The sequence below is a fragment of the Maudiozyma barnettii genome (genome assembly GCF_903064755.1).
Source record: "Maudiozyma barnettii strain CLIB 1767 genome assembly, contig: KABA2_04, whole genome shotgun sequence".
Lineage (NCBI taxonomy): Eukaryota > Fungi > Ascomycota > Saccharomycetes > Saccharomycetales > Saccharomycetaceae > Maudiozyma > Maudiozyma barnettii.
In genome coordinates, this window is record NW_024545241.1 from 533,411 (window position 1) to 555,329 (window position 21,919).

The 21,919-nt window shown below is 33.0% G+C and overlaps 11 protein-coding genes across 11 annotated transcripts; 5 read left to right on the top strand and 6 right to left on the bottom strand.

The window, feature by feature from the left end:
- Window positions 1-200: 200 nt before the first annotated feature.
- On the bottom strand, window positions 201-698 carry YPI1 (type 1 protein phosphatase-activating protein YPI1; the record flags this gene model as incomplete). The annotated part of the gene is made up of 1 exon (XM_041550293.1): window positions 201-698. The coding sequence occupies one exon, from the start codon at window positions 696-698 to the stop codon at window positions 201-203; it is 498 nt and encodes a 165-aa protein (XP_041406227.1).
- Window positions 699-1,167: 469 nt separating this feature from the next.
- Window positions 1,168-2,088, top strand: RPN11 (proteasome regulatory particle lid subunit RPN11; the record flags this gene model as incomplete). Its single annotated transcript, XM_041550294.1, has 1 exon — window positions 1,168-2,088. One exon carries the CDS (start codon window positions 1,168-1,170, stop codon window positions 2,086-2,088), a length of 921 nt encoding a protein of 306 aa, XP_041406228.1.
- A 211-nt stretch (window positions 2,089-2,299) lies between these two features.
- SAD1 (mRNA splicing protein SAD1) lies at window positions 2,300-3,715 on the bottom strand (the record flags this gene model as incomplete). The annotated part of the gene is made up of 1 exon (XM_041550295.1): window positions 2,300-3,715. One exon carries the CDS (start codon window positions 3,713-3,715, stop codon window positions 2,300-2,302), a length of 1,416 nt encoding a protein of 471 aa, XP_041406229.1.
- A 953-nt stretch (window positions 3,716-4,668) lies between these two features.
- KABA2_04S05104 (putative Xaa-Pro dipeptidase) lies at window positions 4,669-6,237 on the top strand (the record flags this gene model as incomplete). Its single annotated transcript, XM_041550296.1, has 1 exon — window positions 4,669-6,237. One exon carries the CDS (start codon window positions 4,669-4,671, stop codon window positions 6,235-6,237), a length of 1,569 nt encoding a protein of 522 aa, XP_041406230.1.
- A 174-nt stretch (window positions 6,238-6,411) lies between these two features.
- Window positions 6,412-6,978, bottom strand: RET3 (coatomer subunit zeta; the record flags this gene model as incomplete). The annotated part of the gene is made up of 1 exon (XM_041550297.1): window positions 6,412-6,978. One exon carries the CDS (start codon window positions 6,976-6,978, stop codon window positions 6,412-6,414), a length of 567 nt encoding a protein of 188 aa, XP_041406231.1.
- A 762-nt stretch (window positions 6,979-7,740) lies between these two features.
- On the top strand, window positions 7,741-9,111 carry TAF3 (Taf3p; the record flags this gene model as incomplete). Its single annotated transcript, XM_041550298.1, has 1 exon — window positions 7,741-9,111. One exon carries the CDS (start codon window positions 7,741-7,743, stop codon window positions 9,109-9,111), a length of 1,371 nt encoding a protein of 456 aa, XP_041406232.1.
- Window positions 9,112-9,286: 175 nt separating this feature from the next.
- Window positions 9,287-12,940, bottom strand: RRP12 (mRNA-binding protein RRP12; the record flags this gene model as incomplete). Its single annotated transcript, XM_041550299.1, has 1 exon — window positions 9,287-12,940. The coding sequence occupies one exon, from the start codon at window positions 12,938-12,940 to the stop codon at window positions 9,287-9,289; it is 3,654 nt and encodes a 1,217-aa protein (XP_041406233.1).
- A 484-nt stretch (window positions 12,941-13,424) lies between these two features.
- Window positions 13,425-13,778, top strand: MRPS16 (mitochondrial 37S ribosomal protein bS16m; the record flags this gene model as incomplete). Its single annotated transcript, XM_041550300.1, has 1 exon — window positions 13,425-13,778. One exon carries the CDS (start codon window positions 13,425-13,427, stop codon window positions 13,776-13,778), a length of 354 nt encoding a protein of 117 aa, XP_041406234.1.
- A 318-nt stretch (window positions 13,779-14,096) lies between these two features.
- CIP1 (Cip1p) lies at window positions 14,097-15,044 on the bottom strand (the record flags this gene model as incomplete). The annotated part of the gene is made up of 1 exon (XM_041550301.1): window positions 14,097-15,044. The coding sequence occupies one exon, from the start codon at window positions 15,042-15,044 to the stop codon at window positions 14,097-14,099; it is 948 nt and encodes a 315-aa protein (XP_041406235.1).
- Window positions 15,045-17,338: 2,294 nt separating this feature from the next.
- Window positions 17,339-19,882, top strand: CHL1 (DNA helicase; the record flags this gene model as incomplete). The annotated part of the gene is made up of 1 exon (XM_041550302.1): window positions 17,339-19,882. One exon carries the CDS (start codon window positions 17,339-17,341, stop codon window positions 19,880-19,882), a length of 2,544 nt encoding a protein of 847 aa, XP_041406236.1.
- A 40-nt stretch (window positions 19,883-19,922) lies between these two features.
- TFC8 (transcription factor TFIIIC subunit TFC8) lies at window positions 19,923-21,731 on the bottom strand (the record flags this gene model as incomplete). Its single annotated transcript, XM_041550303.1, has 1 exon — window positions 19,923-21,731. One exon carries the CDS (start codon window positions 21,729-21,731, stop codon window positions 19,923-19,925), a length of 1,809 nt encoding a protein of 602 aa, XP_041406237.1.
- Between the last annotated feature and the right edge of the window lie 188 nt (window positions 21,732-21,919).

The following is a 21,919-nucleotide window of genomic DNA, read 5'->3' on the forward strand; positions in this document are numbered from 1 at the left end:
ATATAATTAAATGATAATGTAGGAGAGTAATCAACTCCACATTTTTATGAAAGAGATAATATTGACGTAAAATGTATACGGTACAAGTTTGAAGAGAAAACAGTTAAGGTTACAGTTGCGGAATTAAAAGAAAAAAAAGATGTTTCGAATGTCCAGACTATGGGTTTGTGCTAAGTGAAAAAAGAAACATTACAACCATACTATGGATGTGAGTTAATACTATTTTGTGCTCTTCTATGTGAATAGTCAGGTTGGAATTCATAAGCATTTGGTTCAATAGAATTTTCTTTTGCTAGTTTCATATGACGTCTCTCTAATCTTCTTTTTCTACGTTCTTCGAAATTATAACCTTTTTTATTATCATCTTCGGATTCACCAGAAGATGAACTAGAATCAGATTCAGAATCAGATGGTTTATCATGCATATGGACCTCGGGTTCAGCAAATTCATCATCTTCATCCTGCGGATGGAATATACAACAGATTTTGGTCTTCTTTTTGCCCATATTCTCATTATCGATAGTACCTTGCTCCCATCTAATATTTGGTTTATCGTTTGTCTTCTTATTATCCTGATTCTCTTTATTGTGTTCTGTATTTGATGCACGTAGAGTCAGCACTGGTGGTGCCTGAGAGAGACTGATAGTCTGCGAGCCCTGAGTGATCCCTGACCCATTGTTATTACCATGTGGGGACATATTTTATTTTTAATAGAGTAATTATCTCTTATGTGATTAATCGTTTAGATGATTCAACTCACAAAGATAAATATATTTATTCTTAATTTATAATCTTATATTCTTAATATAAAACGAGGAGTATAGATGGGACCCTGAAATTCTTATTTATATTTACAAATTTCAATTATATAATCAATTTTCAGAATCGAGGGGCGTTACCCTCGCGGAATCGAAACTCGACGGGGCAAAAAGAAAAACCCAATCAATATAGAGAGAATAAGCCAATGGATGAAGGTGGCAAAAAGGGCTGTTATCAACTTAAAAGGGAAACAAAGAGAAGGTTACCAAAAGATTGAGCAATCGAAGGAGTTAATAAGGTACATTTGTTACTATCAGTTAGTTGATACTCGAAGAAGATAAGCAAACTTAGCCTTTCGAAGGGACAGAAACAGAAATATATATATATATACATACATCGCAAACAAATATGGATAGATTGCAAAGACTTATGATGAACACCAAGGTAGGTGCTGTTGATGCGGACCGTAATGATACCAAGGAGACTGTGTACATATCATCAATTGCCCTGTTGAAGATGTTGAAACACGGTAGAGCCGGTGTTCCTATGGAAGTTATGGGCCTGATGCTAGGTGAATTCGTGGATGACTATACTGTTAATGTTGTAGATGTATTTGCTATGCCTCAATCAGGTACAGGTGTGTCTGTGGAAGCTGTTGATGATGTTTTCCAAGCCAAAATGATGGATATGTTGAAACAGACCGGCAGAGACCAGATGGTGGTCGGATGGTATCATTCACATCCTGGGTTTGGATGTTGGTTGTCTTCCGTCGATGTTAATACGCAGAAATCCTTTGAACAGTTGAACAATAGAGCTGTTGCTGTTGTTGTGGATCCAATCCAATCTGTCAAAGGTAAAGTTGTCATTGATGCATTCAGATTGATAGATCCAGGTGCATTGATTAATAACCAAGAGCCAAGACAAACGACGTCAAACGTTGGTCTGATGAATAAAGCCAATATTCAAGCATTAATTCATGGCCTGAATAGACATTACTATTCGTTAAATATAGATTATCATAGGACACATGATGAAACAAAGATGTTAATGAACTTACATAAGGAACAATGGCAAGCTGGATTAAAAATGTATGATTATGAAGAGAAAGAGCACAATAATTTGGAGGCAACACAAAAGATGGTTAAGATTGCCAAACAATACTCCAAGAGAGTCGAAGAAGAAAAAGAATTGACTGAACAGGAATTGAAAACACGTTATGTTGGTAAACAGGATCCAAAGAAACATTTGACCGATACTGCCAATGGAGCTTTAGAAGACAACGTCGTCTCTATATTGACAGCAAATGTCAATGCTGTGGCTATACAATAGAAACTTCATTTCCACCCCAAATGCATCATTATCATGTCATTAGTAAGAACAGAGAAAAATAAAACGTGAAGATATATATATATACAAACTTTACTATAAATCGTATATATTGTATAAACATGAAAAAAAAAATGAAATATTATTACACGCAAATTTATTATCATCTATATTACATAAAAAGTAATCGTAAAAAGAAACCTCAATGGATGAGTTAATCCACAATTTTCTCCCATACTTGAATACATGTTTCATCTAAGAACAACAAATTAAAATTCCTAACCGTAGTCCTTGTATTATCTATCTCGACCCAATCCTTTGTTTGATTATTAGGCAATTGAATTTTCCAATTACTAGTATAATCTTTTTCAATATCATACAAATTCTTTTCAGGATCATGTACAATGTTTGAAATTAATTTGTATTGAATTTTGGAACCTTTGTCGTTTGTAAGAGGTAGACTCAACCTTTCATCAAAATTTACTATAGTTTGATTTCTATTTCTAACATAAAACTCAGAATCATTCAAGTTCTTTGATTTATTAAATCGACTAATATAAAGGAAAAGATATTGAGGTAAATTTTCTTTAATCAAATAAAGTTTACCATTATCAGTAGATTCCATTGAAAATTTTTCCATTATCAATTTTTCAAGTTTAATCTGCTTTATATCGTCAACGTTTTTGCTCTCTTTAAACATAGATATTTCAGGTAAAATCAACGTCAAATTCCAAAATGGAACAACTTTAATCTTATTACCCTTTGTAGATACTTTTAATTTCCCCTGACATGCTTTGGTCAATATTTTTCTCAACTGTTTATCAGATTGGCACAATGTATTTATCAACCAATTCAAAAATATTTGAGGATCCAAATTGTTGTTTGCTTTAATAACATTCGAATGATTCACCATTAGATACGATATCAATTCATCTGGTCCTATATTCAATTTAAATAAGTGAGGAGACCAAATTTTTTTCATTATCAAAGCAACATTTTTAATCAACCCATTCTCATTGGTGAGGTTCTTATTATAACATAACAAGAAATAATCTCGTATAGGGCCAATATGGGCCAATAATTGTATCACCACGTTAATGTATGCAATATTATTTGAAGTAGATTTGTTTAACCCAACAATACCATTGTAATATGACTGACCTTGAGTTGATTCGAAGCATACATATGGGGATCTTTGTATAATATCCGAAGTATATACCGGGTTTACTGAATATTTAATATCATGAATTAATCTCTTATTGACGTCCCCTAAATGCATTGTGTTAAGATCAATGTCTATTTCATCGGGCAATACCACCACTCGAGAGGTCTGAAAACTTACAAATAGACGATGATCATCACTGACTGAATGTAGAAATGCTGGGGTACGTTCTTTACAACCTCTATAGTACTTCCCACATATCAGACATCCGTATATATCCAACTTCGATAGAGTTACGGAACATATCTTTTCAGAATCAAAATCTAGTTTCTTCCTGTTGATAGTCTTCATAAGAGACTGCACTTCTTCATCCTGTATTGATACAGGTTGCTTTTGTCTCTTCGTTTTCGGGTGTTCCTGTTGTTGTGTGGTCTGAATTTCCTCATCCAATAGACGCTTCTGAGTCATATCACTGTAAACTAAATTAAATTAAAGGAATATAAATATACAATCCTAACTTGGGTGTCCTTTCCTTTGGATACACAATTACAAAGCAAGATAATTTTCTCCTGGGAACTATATACTTTAACTGTCAATAAAGCGAACAATCTATCAAGGTGCACTGTCCCATTACTTAAGCTAAAATCCTTTGAAAATAATCCAATTTTTTTTTTCACTTTTAGATTAATTAAGCGATGGATGGATGAGAATGATCTTTGGCCATCTACGTTCTTCTGACACCGACAGAGCCAAAAAACAACAACAACCAAAATAATGTAAACAATCGGCGGATCAAGATCCCATGGTTTCGACTGAGTCCGATTATGATAATAGATTACTACAAACTAATGTGCCTTACCAATTATCTGAAACCTCTTGCGAGAGACCTATCTATTGGCATATTCCAATTCTAAACCGACCGGTACAGGCAATTCACCAAACCTCATGTAGCAATCAAAATCAGGAAGAAGAGAGATGGAAAACTGCGAAAGATATATTGATATCTATTAAATTGTGTGCTATTATGGTCCATCCACCAATCTCGATTGGACAACCCACCATACTGCCCAGAGAAATTAAAATGCAGTCATTTGATAAACAGACAACTTGTATACAAACTGGGAAAATAACACAGAAACAGCCGCACAACTGTCGAAGAAATCTCAACTGAAAAATGTGTCATTCACCCCCAAAAAGTGAAAAAACCAAAAAAAAATTGAAAAAAAATGAGTGAAACTTCCAAGGGAAGAAGAGAAATGATTACATAAAACACAGGTTGATAACCAGCAACAAATAATATTTGTTTAGTGACATGCATGCATGACCTGTCTTTGTGAATGGGTGGAGTATTCAAAGAAAGGTATTCGTTCTCTCTCTTTTTTCTTTTCTTTGTTATATAAAGATATACTCGGAAAGGTAGAATGGATTCAGCCCTATTTAGTTTCGGTGTACCTCTAGCAATTGGCTCAGCAATCACTTATCTCTCAAAGAAGAATAACAACAAAAAAATAAACAAAATGTCAAAACTTGCAGATCCAATCGAGGATATTCCTCACTACATTAGAGATAATAAGTATCCAGCTAAGATCCACAACTCTAAAGTCAGAGAACATCTATTGGCCAAATTATCAAAGAGCGAAGCAATTGATGCAGTAGGGTTTTTGGTAGTCGGTAACCCCGTGGAACCAAATAAGTATTGTGATACCTTTAAACAATTTAGACAAGAACGTTATTTCTTCTATTTGACAGGTATTGATATCCCATCTGCTGCTTTATTTTACGACTGTAAATCTCAGAAATTGGTCGTGTTCTTACCAGAAATCGATTACGATGATGTTGTATGGGGTGGTATGCCAATGGAACCAAAGGAACTCCTAGAAAAATATGATATTGATGAAGTCTATTATATGAGTCAATTGAATGATATAATTGGACAATACAACAACATAGAGACATTGTATACTACAGACAAAGACAATTTTGATGAATTGAAGTTAAACGAATCTTTGAATAGTATGGTTAATGCCAAGGACAAGGATTTCTTCTATGCATTGGATGAATCTAGATTAATTAAGGACCAATATGAAATTGAAATCCTAAAGCATGTAGCTAAGATTACCGATAGAAGTCACTACGCAGTTATGTCTGCTTTACCAATTGAAATCAATGAATTACATATTGAAGCAGAGTTTGCATATCATGCGAAGAGACAAGGAGCTCGTACTCTAGGTTATGATCCAATTTGTTGTTCTGGTCCAGCATGTGGTACTTTACATTATGTGAAGAATTCTGAATCTTTGAAGGATAAGGACTCCACTTTGATCGACGCTGGAGCCGAATGGATGAATTACGTCTCCGATGTCACTAGATGTTTCCCATTAACAGGAAAATACACTAAAGAGCATCGTGAAATTTACGAGACTGTTCGTGATATGCAAACACAAACTATGGCATTGATGAAGCCTGGTATCAAATGGGAAGATCTACATATCATGTCTCATAAGATTCTAATTAAACATCTTGTTGAGTTAGGTATTTTAAAGGGTAGCGAATTCACAGAACAAGAAATGTTTGACTCTAGAGTCTCTTGTGCTTTTTACCCTCACGGGTTAGGTCATGTAATGGGTCTTGATGTTCATGACGTCGCAGGATATCCAAACTATGAGGATCCTGATCCTTATTTCAAGTACTTAAGATTACGTCGTGAATTGAAAACCGGGATGGTGTTAACAAATGAACCAGGTTGTTACTTCAATGAGTATTTACTTGATGAATTCTTACATAAACATCCAGAGAGAGCCAAGATGGTTGACTTTGAAGTAATGAAGAAATACAAAAACGTAGGTGGTGTACGTATCGAGGATGATATCATAATTACAAAGGAAGGATATGAAAATATGACTGGGATAACTTCCGATCCTGATGAAATTGAAAAAATTGTTCAAGCAGGTCTTTCAAAGAAACGTTCTGATTTCCACGTTATTGTTTAGACATATATTATGTGTGTGGTTTTCCTAGCTTTTAAATTCTCTTATATATGCTATTAATTGATATTTTTTTATTGTTATTTATTACTGTTTGTATAGATTGACTATATATTTATAGTGAGGGAAAGAAAGAGGAAACATGTATATACGTATATGTATAATACCCCTTTTTCTGCTTTACAATCCTTGTTGTAACCTTTCTTGGAATTTGCTCTTGGCGAAACCCCATGCACCCAAAAGACCTTTATCCAGATCCAATGTAACATTTTCTTCTGGTGCCTTAGTGACTCTCGAGGCAATAGAAGCTGGATCAGTTTCTAAAATAATACCATTATCAATCAATTCATCGATAGCTAATAACATCAAATCATAATTCTCTTGGATATTCTTTTTATCCACCCCATTATTTAAAACTAATTCTAAAGAATTCCTGTAAGCATCGAAGGCCTCCTGTAAAACCAATTCATTTTCATTACCGTCACCTATCAAATACAACGTCACGTCAGTGTATTCTTTGTATAACACCAAATGATTTTCATACAGCATTATCTCTGCATTCTTCTTGTGTGTCTTCTTGAATAATTGTTTTTCAAATTCGAATTGAACTTTGTTAGATGTGGCTAGTGATTTAGCGACCGCATATTCACTTCCTGTATGAGAATGGGGTGGACTGTAATATTTACCATATATCCTTTCACCCTTAGAATCCAATATTAGGATACCTTCGACAGAATATAATGACATGGTTGATCTCTTTACAATATACTTCGTATTAAATTAATCTAATGGAGGGGGGCTCAGGTACGTAACTTTTACTAATCCTCAAAAAAGACAAAGAACCGAATGATTTGTGAACGTATTTACCAAATTGAAATGACTACCTAAAACACACACTATTGCCTTGTTAAAATGTAATATTAAACTAAACAATTGTTCTAGTTCAACCCTTTTCTCTTCTGAAAAGACTCTCCAATCAGTGTATAAAGGTTGCTCTCGATTACCTCTTTACGTATTTCAAATCACGTATATTATTATTATCTCTCAATGAAATTTGACTCGCTGGCCGGTCGTTGACAAATTTCAGAATTTTTCGCATTTTTGGTCGTTTTGAACGTTAAGACCTACATTACAAGACCTAGGGTTACAAAGTAAGGGCCTGTTATCCGGGTAACATTATTATTATTGGTTTTTTCCAAAGTTGAATAAATTTCAAAAGCAAAAAGTTCTAGTATTTCTTACGATTTATGTTCTTAACGTAGCAGTTTCATGGATAAAAGGATCTGAGTATACCTGTACCAGTGCCCAGATCAACTACTTGACTGTTACAACCGATAGCTGCCAATTTTTTATTTTGTTTTATCATAATTAAAAGGGTTTTTTTTATCACTTGAAAATCTGACCAGGTTAAAGATCCATCGATTAGCTTCTGTTGACCTCTTTTAACTACTTTCATACCTTTTTGCCATTTTATCTCTATCCTAATATACAGAGTCCTAAATAGAGATTATGACTACATCGAACAATGAGTTTTATTTTGGTTTACTCAGAATATCTGTGATACAAATGCTCAAAGCTCAAGGCTTTGATAAAAGTAAACCTTCCACTGTGGATACATTGAGTGATTTATACATAAAATTCCTTAATCTTTTAGTACTCGAAGTGACAAAATTAGCTCAAGCAAGAGCAGATGTAGATGATACCATTGCATTACAGGACATTACACAAGCATTTACTAATTTGGGTCTAATAAAACCAAATGATTTACTGGACGTTTATGATGAAAACCCTGAAGGACCCGGCGATTCAGGCGTAAGAGCATTAAAAGATTGGTGTTTAAATAGTGTTCAATTGAGTAATTATAAAAAAGTCGCATTACCGAATATCGACATGCTTAGAATGTCAAATGAAAACCCAACGATAACGCAACAAGCTACTACCGCGACTAACGCTTCCACTTCTAACCCTACATTATCTTCAAATCAACCTGGAAATAATAATAATAGTAACATCAATAATACTAGTACAAGTGATGGAATTTTACCTATAAATCATACTCAAACACAAAAACAAATATTCGCAATACCTGATTATATGAATCCTTCACAACAAAATCAACAGGAAGAATTGGAAAAAGAGAAAGAAGAAGAAAATAATTTAATTGAAGAACTAATAAATAATGGTGATACAGATGATTGGATACGGTTACTAATAGTAAGGCAGAAATTAAAAATCTATAATAGAAGGCGTAAGATTGAAGCAGAAAATTCCACTTCAACTGCTTACGCTCATAACTCGAATACACCGAATACAGATATATCGGTAATCCCAGATATTAAATTGTTACCAAATATTGCTGGTCTAAAATATTCTATTCTCTATAACACTTTACAATCCAGTTCTCCTGAGATTAATAATGGATCGTCTTTGGAGGGAGAATTCAAGTCACATAACGAAACATTACCTATAATAGAAGAATCTGATATAACATCATCTGACAATAATAACAATATTGGCACAGGAGCCATTATGGATACAGATCATGTTACTATATCAGACGATGCTGCATCCATAATGGGAAGAGTAGCTCTCTTGACAAAATTACTCCCAATAATGAAACAAGACACCAAATTAGATAATATATCATTATCTTATGAAAATTCTGATTTTGATGAAATAGACCCAAGGAACAATGTTGAATCGGAGAAGGGAAATAATGATATAGAGACATTCGAACATGAAGACGATGATATGGCTGGTGCTAATAATATGCAATTAGGAAGCACATCCAATAACATTAACTTCGATGAATTTGGTGATATGGACAACACTTTCCAAAGAAGAGCATCTCTAGATTATGGTAGTTCATCAATATTCTGATAGTCATATACGATATATATATATATACTTTCTCTTTTTACAATAGAAACATGTAACTTCTTATATATATAGTTCATCCTCTTCAAAAGTTGCGAAGACAGTTTTATAATTGTGAATAATATACATTTGATTCTTATAAATGGTCTATGCTTACATGCTTCATTACATAAATATCTTATAACCTCCTTCTGGATTTAAACTTACCACCCTTTTTGAAATTTTTACCAATTTTGTTTCTCCCTACGTTTCTCTTTGGTGCAGACTCGTCATCACTGAAGTTATCATCCTCCTTTTTGCCCTTCTTGAATTTTAGTTTATTCTTTTGACCTCTAACAGGACCAGTCTTGACAGCCTCTAGATATGCATTGATACCACTTGTCATATTCTTGATTGGATCATCATCATCAGCAGCACCACCCTTTTTACCCTTAACGATTAGCTTACCTTCATCGTCAAAAGCGAACGCTTCATCGGATAGTAGCTTCTTCTTGTGGTCCTTCTTGTTAAATTTCTTAGGTCTTGTAGAGGAGATATGCGCCAATGTATCAGCATCCAACAAATCAAGTGGATTACCACCAGATTTTTCAATAATATATTGTTTGCTCTTCTTGTGGTTGGTTCCATCTTCGTCATCTTCATCTTCATTATCAGATGATGCATACACAGCTTCATCAAAGGCAGACATAAACTTTGGACCCTTGGCAGTAGGTAGAGTTGTCTCCTCATTTGTACCATCAGCATCCTTACGCTTACTTCTGTTACGTGACTTTCTAATGTTAGTCAATAATTTCAAGTCATCCTCAGGGAAATTAGCTTCAACGTATTCATATCCAAATCTTCTAATTAATCTTTCAATAATATGCTTAACTTTGGCCTTAAAGTGACCAGTGTGCTCATGGGACCAACGCAACAATTTTGGAATCAAGGCTGGGACCTTTGGCCTCATCATTTCTTCTGGCAAACCAAGGATACAAACCTTAGCAAAACCAATGGCACTCTTGGCGATTTCTCTAGAGTTAGAAGTTAGATACAACTCAACGGTATCATAAATATCAAGAACGATATCACCAGCTAAGGAGTCCTTGAATTCAAACATTAGACATGCAAATGCTGTAATTGTGCTACTAACCATATGTTGACTTTCACCAATCAAACCAGCAGATATAATCTTGAAAAATTCAGCAAGAGAGGCAACTTGGACATTACCTTCTCCCATATCTATGCTACCACCGTTTTGCATTCTTTCAGCCATCAAAATTAAAATTTCAAAAGCTAAATCTCTGGTCTTTTCATTAACATCCTTAGTAGCCAAAATAATCTCAGCAGAGACTTGAACAATAAAATTCATGTGGTCTGGTGGTAACAAATTCACAACAGTCTTAATAGCGGCTAGTCTACCAGATCTAGCAGAGGTGTGAACACTGTTGGAGTTACGTAATAAAATGGCTTCAATCTCAGTTAGATAGTTAGAAATGGCTTCTTCACCAAGAGATAGTTCAGATAATTTAGAAATAATTCTGTAAGCACGTTTTTGGATCAGAGTATCGTCTGAATTGACAGTCTGATCAAAGATCATGAATAAAGGACCATAACAATTGGATGGTAAGTATCTGACCATGATTACGATAATATCTAACAGAGTTGCAGTCAATTGGGGCTTATTATTGTTGTTATTATTCGAACCATCCTTCGCAGCTGCTTCCTTCTCCATAGAATTCTTTAAAAGACCACATACGTTATTAAATGTTTTCTCAACGTCCTCTGGGGTTGTGATTTTCAAGTATGATTCTATGGTATCTAGGATGTAACCTCTTAGGTTTGATGCAGTTTGAGTGAAAATATTGAAAAGAACAGCAAGAATGTTTACAGATTTCGATGTTAAATACTCTAAATTTTTCTTGGATTCTTCTACAGGGAATATAGCCCGTAGGATGATATCATCTTGTAATGCACCCTCGGAGTACATGATATTACTTTCAACTAGCATCTTTAAGGCATGACAAATTGTAGTTCTCAGATCAGTGTTACTGTAAAGTAAAGAACATAGATCTGACGCAAACTTATCTGTAAAGGATTCTCTTAAATCAACTGGCAATTCAGCAAAATGTGGTAAAGTAGACCATATTTGATCGATAATGGTTTGGTAAATTCTCAATTGAACAGATTCCTTTGGGAAAGAATCAAGCTGGGACTCGAATACTTGGGCGGCTGGTAATAGATCTGAAATAAAGATCGATAGCTTAGCATGTCTAGTATAGTCTCTTAACAATGGCAATAACCAAGCTCTACCTGGTTGATCTTTAATTTCATTATTTAGATTTAAAGGTAAAATTTGTAAGACAACATCTGGTCCAATGGCAGAAATAGCGTTACCAATCACCAAATCAATCTCAGAAACCAATTCCATTGCTTCTTTTTTCTCATTAACTCTCCAACTATCGACTATTTGCAAAGATTTATCAAGAGCAGGATGGGATCTAAATCTGAATTTCTTATAAGCTGCAGCCAAAATATTCAATATTTCCTTTGTACAATTGGTGTATCTAACTGTCAAAAATTCAGAAAACATTTCTGATAAACTGTTGATAATCTTTGTTACAGTCTTAAAATCTTTCTTGGATACGCTACCTTGACTTTGTTCCGGTGATAATATGATTTCATCTTTAATGGCATCAGTTAGGACTGCAATTAAACATTGAGAAGCACTGAAGGAGATTTCTTTATTTTCACTTTGTAAATAGGTTGACATTAACTCGAATACTTCTGGAACTTTAACCAATGCATTCATTGGGGAGCCAACTGCATAAGTAGACATACCTTTAACGACAACTGCAATCCAGGATCCAACTAAATGAGTATCATTATTTGATGGTCTTAATTGGAAAATGGTATCTATAACTTTAACGTATTTATCTTCAGCCAACCCTGTGGACACGGTAGATTCAGCCATGGAATTGAATAATTTTTCAAAACATTCAAAAGAAGTGGAAACAAGATATTGATCAGAACTCTTTGTTACATCCAATAACATATCACATAGAGGTTCAATTTGACCTGTTGGCCATTGGCCAGAGGTTACGACAGTACTTACTAGACGTAAACATTTTATCACTTTAGAGTTTATATCATCTTTAACAGTTTGGTTCTTCAATTGTTTACTTGATAAACCATTCAATTCGTTTAATACATCTGTTAATTGATTAATGGCAAATACCGAGATTGTAGTAGAGGCAACATGTTCTGCTGTTGGAGCAACAGGTGGATTTTCAAGTATCTTATGAAGAGCCTCTAAAGATCTCTTTCTAATCTTTGGTCTTGGATCTAGAGATAATTCCAACAGACCTTGCAGACCTCTCATTGGAGTAATGGTCAAATTATGAGTATTATTCCAAGCTTGAGCATCCTGAGCGACTAACAAAGACGCTAAACAACCAATGGCAGATCTAATCAATAATGGTTCAGCTTTTTCATCAGTAATACAAGGAGCGATCTTAGCTAATAATTCGGAGAATTTAGATCTTAATAATTTCTTTGGAGCATATTGGAAGATGATATCTAATAAATATGTAGCTGCTGTAGTTAATTGTAAATCTATAATATTATGAGTATCGTTATCAATGGATTGATCTAATAAGGACATAAATGCAACCATATAACTAATAATATTCTTAGAAGTGTCGTTAGTGTCATGACCTTCGATGTTTTCCTCAACAGCAGTCAATATAATGGCAATATGTTTTTGATTTTCCAATTTAGAAGTTGCTTGATGTCTAATCTTGGATAGCTTATCCTCTAGCTCGAGCATATGAGCCACTTGATCTGCGTCCATCTTCTATATTTATCTTCTGACGTTGTCGTTATTGTCCAAGACGGAAAAAAGTTATATAAAATAGAACTCTAGTTTATCTTTATTCTATCTTCTTTAACCTTTAAGTTTTATTGTATATCTTTTTAAACATACAATTGAGATGAGATGAGCTCATCTCTCAATACACTATGGCAAAAACGAAAAAAAATAAAATTATTCAATATGAAAAATTTTCTTTTTTTTCGTTTCTGTTTCTTCGGTGCCAAAAAACCAAATAAAGAAAAAGCCCGAATTCATAATAAATCACGTTGAACGGGAAAGGGAGGGCCTTCTTTTTCCCTCTCTAAAAATCGAACAAAAGAGATTAACCAAATAATCAAACATATAAAGAAAATGAACTAAAACCTTTCATTTAACATGATATTAAATCAGGTTTAAAGGGTTAAAAGTACCAAAAGCACATTATAATAAGGAAATACATTAACAGAGAGAAGTATCATAAATAATGACTTGTGGGATAGTAAGGATTAGACTCGCAAGATTTGGTAGAACTAATAATCCAGTGTATAATATAGTTGTAGCAAATGCACGTCGTGCTAGAGATGCTAAACCATTAGAAGTATTAGGTACATATAATCCAATACCCCAATTAATTACTGTGAAACAAAAGAAACGAGGGATGATTCCTGAGAAGAAAGTCAATTTAGATTTTGGACGTACACAATATTGGATTGGTGTTGGAGCCCAACCTAGTGATTCTGTGACTAAATTATTGAAGAAATGTGGAATACTTGATGAAGCATGGGGTCGTAATAGTGAAAGAGAAATAATAAAACCTCGTGTGGAATCATATGAATAAACTCAACAATACACAACTGTTCAAACTCACAAAATATATAAAATAATTCAACAAAAGGATGTAGAGATACAACACACATATCGATACAACATATCGGTACCATGTAAATACTTTACTACATAATATCTATCTATTCATTTTAATCATAAAACAAAATTCAATCATTGCAGGTATGTAAAATATAATATTTTTATGATCTTCTATCTTTATAAGTTTATATGTATATATATATCTATAAGTAAATAAAAAAAAAAACCTCAACAGTTGGAAGGAAAAGAGGAATAGGCGCCATTCATCATTTATTAACTATTCTAGTACTTATTTCTTCGTGCCTAATGAGTCCGCCAATGATTGTTCGTGACGGCAAATATTAGCCGCCGTCAAACTTGAAGTTCCACTATTATTTGAGAAACTTGTAGTTGATAAAGGAGAAGCAGTTCTAAAAGTTTGACGAGGTAATAAAGAATGATGTAAAGAAGGTAAATTTCCACTACTGTTATTTGAATTGATCAAATTATTCATTGAATTATTTGGTGTCAAAACATACATATTTGTATTATTCTTATCTTTATTAGTATTCTTATAACATTTTAAAGTAGGTTGTGGTTGTAATAAATTATTTCCAATACATAAAGGTTCTCCACTACTTTTGAAAAAAGTTGGATCTAATGGATCTGAAATATTATGAGTAGAATTTAATAATTCTGTAAATTGAGGTGGAGGCGGCACCAACGAAGATTGTGAACCGTTTCTTGACATATAACCCTCCCGTCTAATCTCTTGATTCAACGTATGTCTAATCGTTACAACCATTGCGTTAGATTGTAATGGGATGCGTGTTCCTGTGTCACATTGTTGAGTGATCGCTTGTTCGATGGATAACATTGCCACACGATTAAGAATACCTGCCGGTGGACTAGTTGGATCGAAAGGTGTTATAGTTGGATCACTTGATACATTTAAATATACATTCATTATCAAATCGATAAATTTATTAGAGAGGATTGCATATTTGGATATATCGCCATTATTATTAATACTATTGTTACCTGACGTGGTGAAATTATTAGAATAAGTGTAAGTATCACTAATTGAGCTTGTTAAAGAAGAAACGGATCCCCCACGTGCTCTATTCATATACATTGAGATATGTTGTTGTTGTTGTGGTGGTGGTTGATGTTGAGTTAATGGTTGTTGGTACATGTTAGTGGTTGAATGATTAACAGGTGTGCATAAGGATAATCCTAAACGTGGATCTTCTATCATATCGTTCATTATTTTAATAATATTTATAGATGTAAAAATAAACGGTTGTGTGGTATTATGGTTAGTAGAGTGGTTAATATGAAGGTTATAAATAATAACTAGTTAAATGGGATATAGTTATTATTATTATTATTATTTTTTTTTTNTTTTTTTTTTGAAGGAAATAAAAAGATATGAATTGAATTTCAAGATGTTTATATATATATATATATAGAAAGAAATAATAAATCCAAAGGATGTCAAAATCTAAGAAATAAGTAATAAATAGAAAAAAGAGACACGAAATAAATAAAATAAAAAACTAGGTATAATGAAACTATTCAAGTAAATCAAGCAGTAAGTAAATATGGTTTCGCTTAATTTCAAAACCCCTTTCCCACCTTCTAGTTCTATCAATTCTAAAGACGAAATTTAGTTTAAATTAAACTTGTAATTTACAAATTTCACTATTAAGAGAAAATGACAAAAGAATAAAAGAATAATAGGAACTGCGGGAATTATTACTACAACCACAAGAACTATTTACATATAATAAAGAAGCTAGGATGAGTTAAAAAGGCACAACAACAAGGGAAGAACGAAACGGAAACGGAAACGGAAACCTAAGTTAAAATCGAAGAAAGAAAACGGACTTGCGCAACATGAAATTAAATGAGTATAAAATGTGAATTGCTAGTAGTTAAAATAGAAGGGAGAAAGATTACTATAATTCAATCGAGACAAACTAGTGAAGATATTAAGTTATCTGACTGAATTATTATTGCTAGATGAATAGGTTATTTTTGATTAATTAGTTGATTAATCAATCGTGAAGGGATTTAGATTGGGTACTGTACATATTGTAAAGACCCTCTTCAGTCCCTTCTAGACCCCGTTTTTCATTTCAGTAGTTGCAGTAACAATTCTTCTTCGTCTTCTTCTGTATAAAACAAAATAGTTGGCTTTGGCTTTGGCTTTGGCGTTGTTGTTACTATGGCACTCAACCTATCTCTATATAACCTTCCTTATTAATTCAACATTACTTTATTTCCTGTAATATTAGTATTATTAAACTATTTTCAAGAATTTTATTAGTGCTGCTACTAATCTTATATATTTCCTCTAGCACCCCACGTTATGTATCCAATTGTATTTGTTCGTTCGTTCCTTTACAATATCATACTATGCTATTTAATTTTACCTATTAACCCCCACGTTAAACAGGTCTCTCTCTCTCTCTCTCTCTCTCTCTCTCTCCTTATTTCACTCTTTCTATCCCTCTCTCCCCAAATTTATACATAAAATATGTATAAATATTTTAATTATGCAAATTTTGTATCAACTGCATCATGCAAGATGCTAAGCCGCGGGGGGAGAAGAGTAAAATATGTATAAACGTATATTTCTGGTTTATTCAGAAGAGAACAGACGGACCCCACATTGTAGAGATGGAAAATACGAATGAATTTATTGATATTTACGACTGACAGTAAAATACTGCTAATAATGTTTCTTCGGTCCAACATTTCACGGTGAGGGAAGGGAAGGGGAGGGGAATGAGCCTTAAACGAACTATTTTTTTTTCGTTTCCGTAGAAATGTCCTAATCCGAGCTAATTTCTTCTGGTTGTTTCCGCATTAAAATATAAAATATATCGAATATGTATATTCCATATTAGGATCGTCTCCACAGATCTTCTGTGTTAACAAATACGGACTGCGGAGTTCTTTTAACGTCCATTATATATCTTTTTTATTAACTACGGAGTTGTATATCTTATACCCTTTTTTCTATAACAAGGGGGTGAATGAATTCTTACAGGTTTGTCTTTCTCCTTCTTCTTTGTTCTCTGGTATTTTTGCGTAGCTTTTTGCGTTTTTTTTGCAGTTATGAACCGTACGCTCGGTCAAATTATTTCACATTCACTTTTCTCCTTGCTTTTCTTCATTTATACTGAAAGAGGAAAGGTAAAGAAGAACTGGGACGCGTTAATTTAAATTTTGTTTTATTATTGCCGTATCGGGTAATCTGATAAATAGAATAAATAAACAGTGTTTGGTGTGTGTCGTAGTCAGTGATGCATATATATTGGTTACCCTGCATTTTGGTTTTCGGTTTTCTGATTTTTCTGATTTTTCAGTTTCATTATAAGGGAACCTCATCACTTACTCAGCCTGAAAAATAATATAATTAAATAAGCGAAGATGTACACTAGACAATATCACATATATATATATATATCTAATTTAAAGTTTGGTTATTTTATTCTTTAGTGATGACGAGAGAAGTAATAATCACTGCACTTTAAACATAGAATGACTGGCAGATTTCATCATCCTTACACTCCATATGATATTCAAGAACAATTAATGGAATCATTATACGATGATACTTTAAATACTAATAAAAAAATCGCTTTAGTCGAATCACCAACAGGTACAGGGAAGACTCTTTCTTTGATTTGTGCTATAGTGACATGGCTAAGAGATAATAAATCTAAATTAATTAAGGATGAACAACAATTAAATAGTAGTAATAGTACCAACACGGCTAGTAGTAGTAGTAGTAGTAGTGATGATGATGATGATGAATCAGAGCCTGAACCTGAATGGGTAGTCGAAGCATTTAATGATTCGCGTGCACGTGATACGGTGGCGGCAGTGAAAGATTTTGAAAATTATTTGGATTCTTTACCAAAACCAATGGTCACAATGCAAACATTGACGGCGCGCGGCCCAAAGAGGAAAATTGCCGCAACGAAGTCAAATGGAACAAATGATAACGAGATTAATGATAACGATTTTTTACCAGAAGAACAAGAACAACAGATGAATGAAACAAAGACACAATCATTGAATCAAGAAGTTAAACAATTATTACACAAATTAGAACAACAATCACAATCGCAATCTGATCAAAATAATGAATTTGATAAATATCATACGATTGGAGGAACTTCAATAGCAAACCCAATTAAAATATATTTTGCATCAAGGACTCATTCACAATTATCACAATTTGCTCATCAATTGCAATTGCCTCAATTTCCATCTTCATTTGAAAAAGATAATATTCCTTTGGAAAGAATTAAATTTTTACCATTGGGTTCCAAAAAACAATTATGTATTGAACCATCTGTAAAACGGTGGAAGACAGCAGAAGCAATTAATGACGCTTGCTATGATTTACGTCATTCGAAACAAGGTTGTCCCTTTTATTCAAATACTCCACAATGGCATACTTCAAGGGATACAATTACTTTTAGAGATAATTTATACAAAGAAATTCATGACATCGAAGATTTAGTCCCTTTAGGTGAATCCCTAAAAGTTTGCCCTTATTATGCCTCTAGAGATTCGATTCCAGGTGCAGAAATCGTCTCTTTACCTTATCAATATTTATTATCTAATGACGCTAGAGAGTCTTTAGGCATTGATCTCGATAATTCCATTGTTATTGTCGATGAAGCACATAATTTAATTGATACTATTAATAATATTTATAGTGCTTCAATGACTTACGACAATTTATCAACAGTCTTGAAAGGTTTAAACAATTATTTGGTTAAATTTGAAAAAAAATTAGGTCCACGTAATAGAGTTAATTTATTAAAATTATTAAAACTATTAGAGACAATAAAATTATTTGTTGATTCAAATTTTAAAAAACCAGGTCAAAGATTTCAAAGTTATGACATTTTAAATGATTCTAATTCAGATTTATTTAATATCCATAAATTGATTGATTATGTGAATAAATCCAAAATAGCTTATAAGATTGATACTTATATGGCCAAAACAATTGATAAAATTCAACAGAAGAATAATTCTACTTCTACTTCTTCTTCTTCTTCTATATCAAGACAACCAGCTTTATTTAAAATAATGAAATTCTTAACAACTTTAACAAATCCAAGTAAAGAAGGTCAATTTTTTTTCGAAAAGGATAAAGAAATTAAATATATGTTATTGGAACCAAGTAAAATGTTAGAACCTATTATTAACAAATCTAGATGTTTGATTTTAGCAGGTGGGACAATGGAACCCCTAGCAGATTTTTATAATGAATTGTTTCCTCAAATCGATCCAAAGGATATCTTAACCTTTTCATGTAATCATGTTATTCCTGATAAAAATTTACAAACATTTATTATAGATGATCCAATTTTTGAATTCACATTTGCCAAAAGAAATTCAACATCCTTAATCAACAATGATTTATTCTATTTCTATAATAATTTATCTTATACTGTTCCAGTCACAGGTGGTATTGTTGGGTTTTTCCCAAGTTATCAGTATTTACAATTTGTTGTAGATAGTTGGTCAAAATCTGGAAAATTGAAAACTTTAACACAGCACAGAAAATTATTCTATGAAAAGAAAGATGGTGAAGATATCTTAAGTGATTATATCAATACCATCTCTAAAGGTGAAGGTGCAATTCTTTTTGCTATTGTTGGTGGACGATTATCAGAGGGGATTAATTTCCAAGATAATTTATGTAGGGCTGTCGTGATGACAGGTTTACCTTTCCCCAATGTATTTAGTGGTGAATTACAAATAAAGAAAGATCATTTAGAAGATAAAATAAAAAGAAATGGGGGGTCACAAAAGGATGCACAGGATGCAACACGTGAGTTCTACGAAACGATTTGTATGAAAGCTGTTAATCAAAGTGTCGGTAGAGCAATAAGACATGCAAATGATTATGCAGCAATATATTTATTGGATAAAAGGTACGCTACTGAAAATATTAAACAAAAATTATCTCTTTGGGTTCGAAAAAGAATTCAACAGGAACATTCTGTCTCAACGGTACTGAAGAAGACATCGTCATTTTTTCAGGCTATGAGCCAATAATTAAGTATGTTCTTATATATATATATTTCTATGTTTAAGATTATATCATACCTGTACCGGTATACACACTATTTTTACAACATACTTCTAGTAATGTTCTAGTAAACCAACCATAGTGGTTAAGAGAGTCTGCTTCGATATCAATAACTCTTTTGTTTGTGACAGGACATCTTTTTACAGCCAGACCAAGTATTGGTAATAATGTTATAGCACATAGTTTCCATGTGTTTCCTTCTTTAGAGGTAATTTCCTCAAAGGAAGAATTAGAATTATCATCGGTTATTTTAAGAGAAAAAGTTTGTGTAATAAATTCACCTTTCATATCATATTCTTCGAATTTATCAGAAGGGATATCGGGATTAGGAGGTGAACCTGTCGCTTTAAGTAGAGCAGTAAGGCAAGCAATATCTAATACATCCGTGATCGTCTCTAATCTAGACAAAGCGTATTTTATAATCAGCGCACGAAATATATTGATACATCTTTTATCTGTGTTGTCCAGATATATGTTGAACCTTAATTGATTTAAATTTTCATTATCGAAATAATTTATCAAGTATTGTTTGAAATCAATTTGTGTATTAAATTTTGGATTAGATTCTAATAACTTCAGTGAATTTTCATTTGAAAGTTCTCCGTTCAGTGGTAAACTACCCCGTTGATAGATAATATGAGTTTGATACCATGCAAGTCCAGTAGCTTCATTTGATATTTCCCACTGTTCACATAGGGGGACAAACATTACATGATATTGACGTTGTGAGGAAATTAAATACTTCCATGTCACACGGTTGACATTATATAAAATTGCTACAGTGAAACCATCGGGTGACAGAGTTACTCCATAAATATTTAAATTGGTCTCATATTTCCCAGATTCGTTCCATATGTCATTCCATTTCTTGAATTTATGAAGTAGATGTGGACCGATTAAAGTATCAGGTTGTAAAGATATTTCGTTAGTATCCAAATCCAATTTAATAGTCATATTATTAGCATTTGAGACAAGAATTAAAGTGTCTGTTTTTCTAATAGGAACAATGTAAAAATTATTTGCTACTGGAAGTCTTTCGATATCTAATTTATTAGACGTTAAATTAAATATATACAAGTGACCAGATGAAGTAACTATGACGTAACGATCGTTGATTATGGCGAGATCGAATATTTTAAACCTCGAGCTATCGATTATTTTTTTTGCATGTAATAAATTTTTGTTATACTCCAATTTCCATACAGAATTATCGGATGCAGTAACAACAATGTTGTTCCCTATCCACAGAATATCAGTGATATATTGAGATTGTAATTCGTCCATTTTAACTCTATTTATTAACCCAAAATTATCGCTTTCTGGTTCTTTTTGAAAGAATAAAAGTTCTCCTGCTTCGTTACCAACGACAATGGTATTGTCATAGGGTGACCATTCAAATGCATGGAAACATCTTTGTTGTACATTGACTCCCGATTGGTCGATTTTTGCGACAGGATTCTTATCTTTATATATGATAACATTAAAATTATTCGATAAAACGGCCAAATATTCACTGTCATTAACTTTAGAAGGTTTGCAAGTCCTTACAAACGATGCTGGTTGAGTGTTAAGAAATGCGTTATCGGTTGCCGTTTCGAATTCCATGACGTTACCAACGACTAAGGGATACTCTTTGGTATAAAACAGTCCTTTCGCATTGTTATTAATAAGTGAGCTATCTTGATACCTAGGTTCTCCGATGGTTATTTCAGGTGATGTTCTAAAATATAGAGTTCCGTTTCTGGACCAAGTTATTGCATTATCCCAATCCTGTAATTCTTTACGCTGGATTATTAAATCTTTCAGTAGCTTCATGCTCGATTGCGCAAGTAAAATGTTTTGTTAACTATTAATCAGAAGTTTATTAAAATTTTATTCAATGCTAATACTTCGCACTTGTTTTAGGATCAAAATCCTGATATATCCTGGTGAATTATGAAGTAAATTATTTATTTGTTTACATCTTGTCAAATATATAAAGTTTCATGTGCCCCTTCGAAACC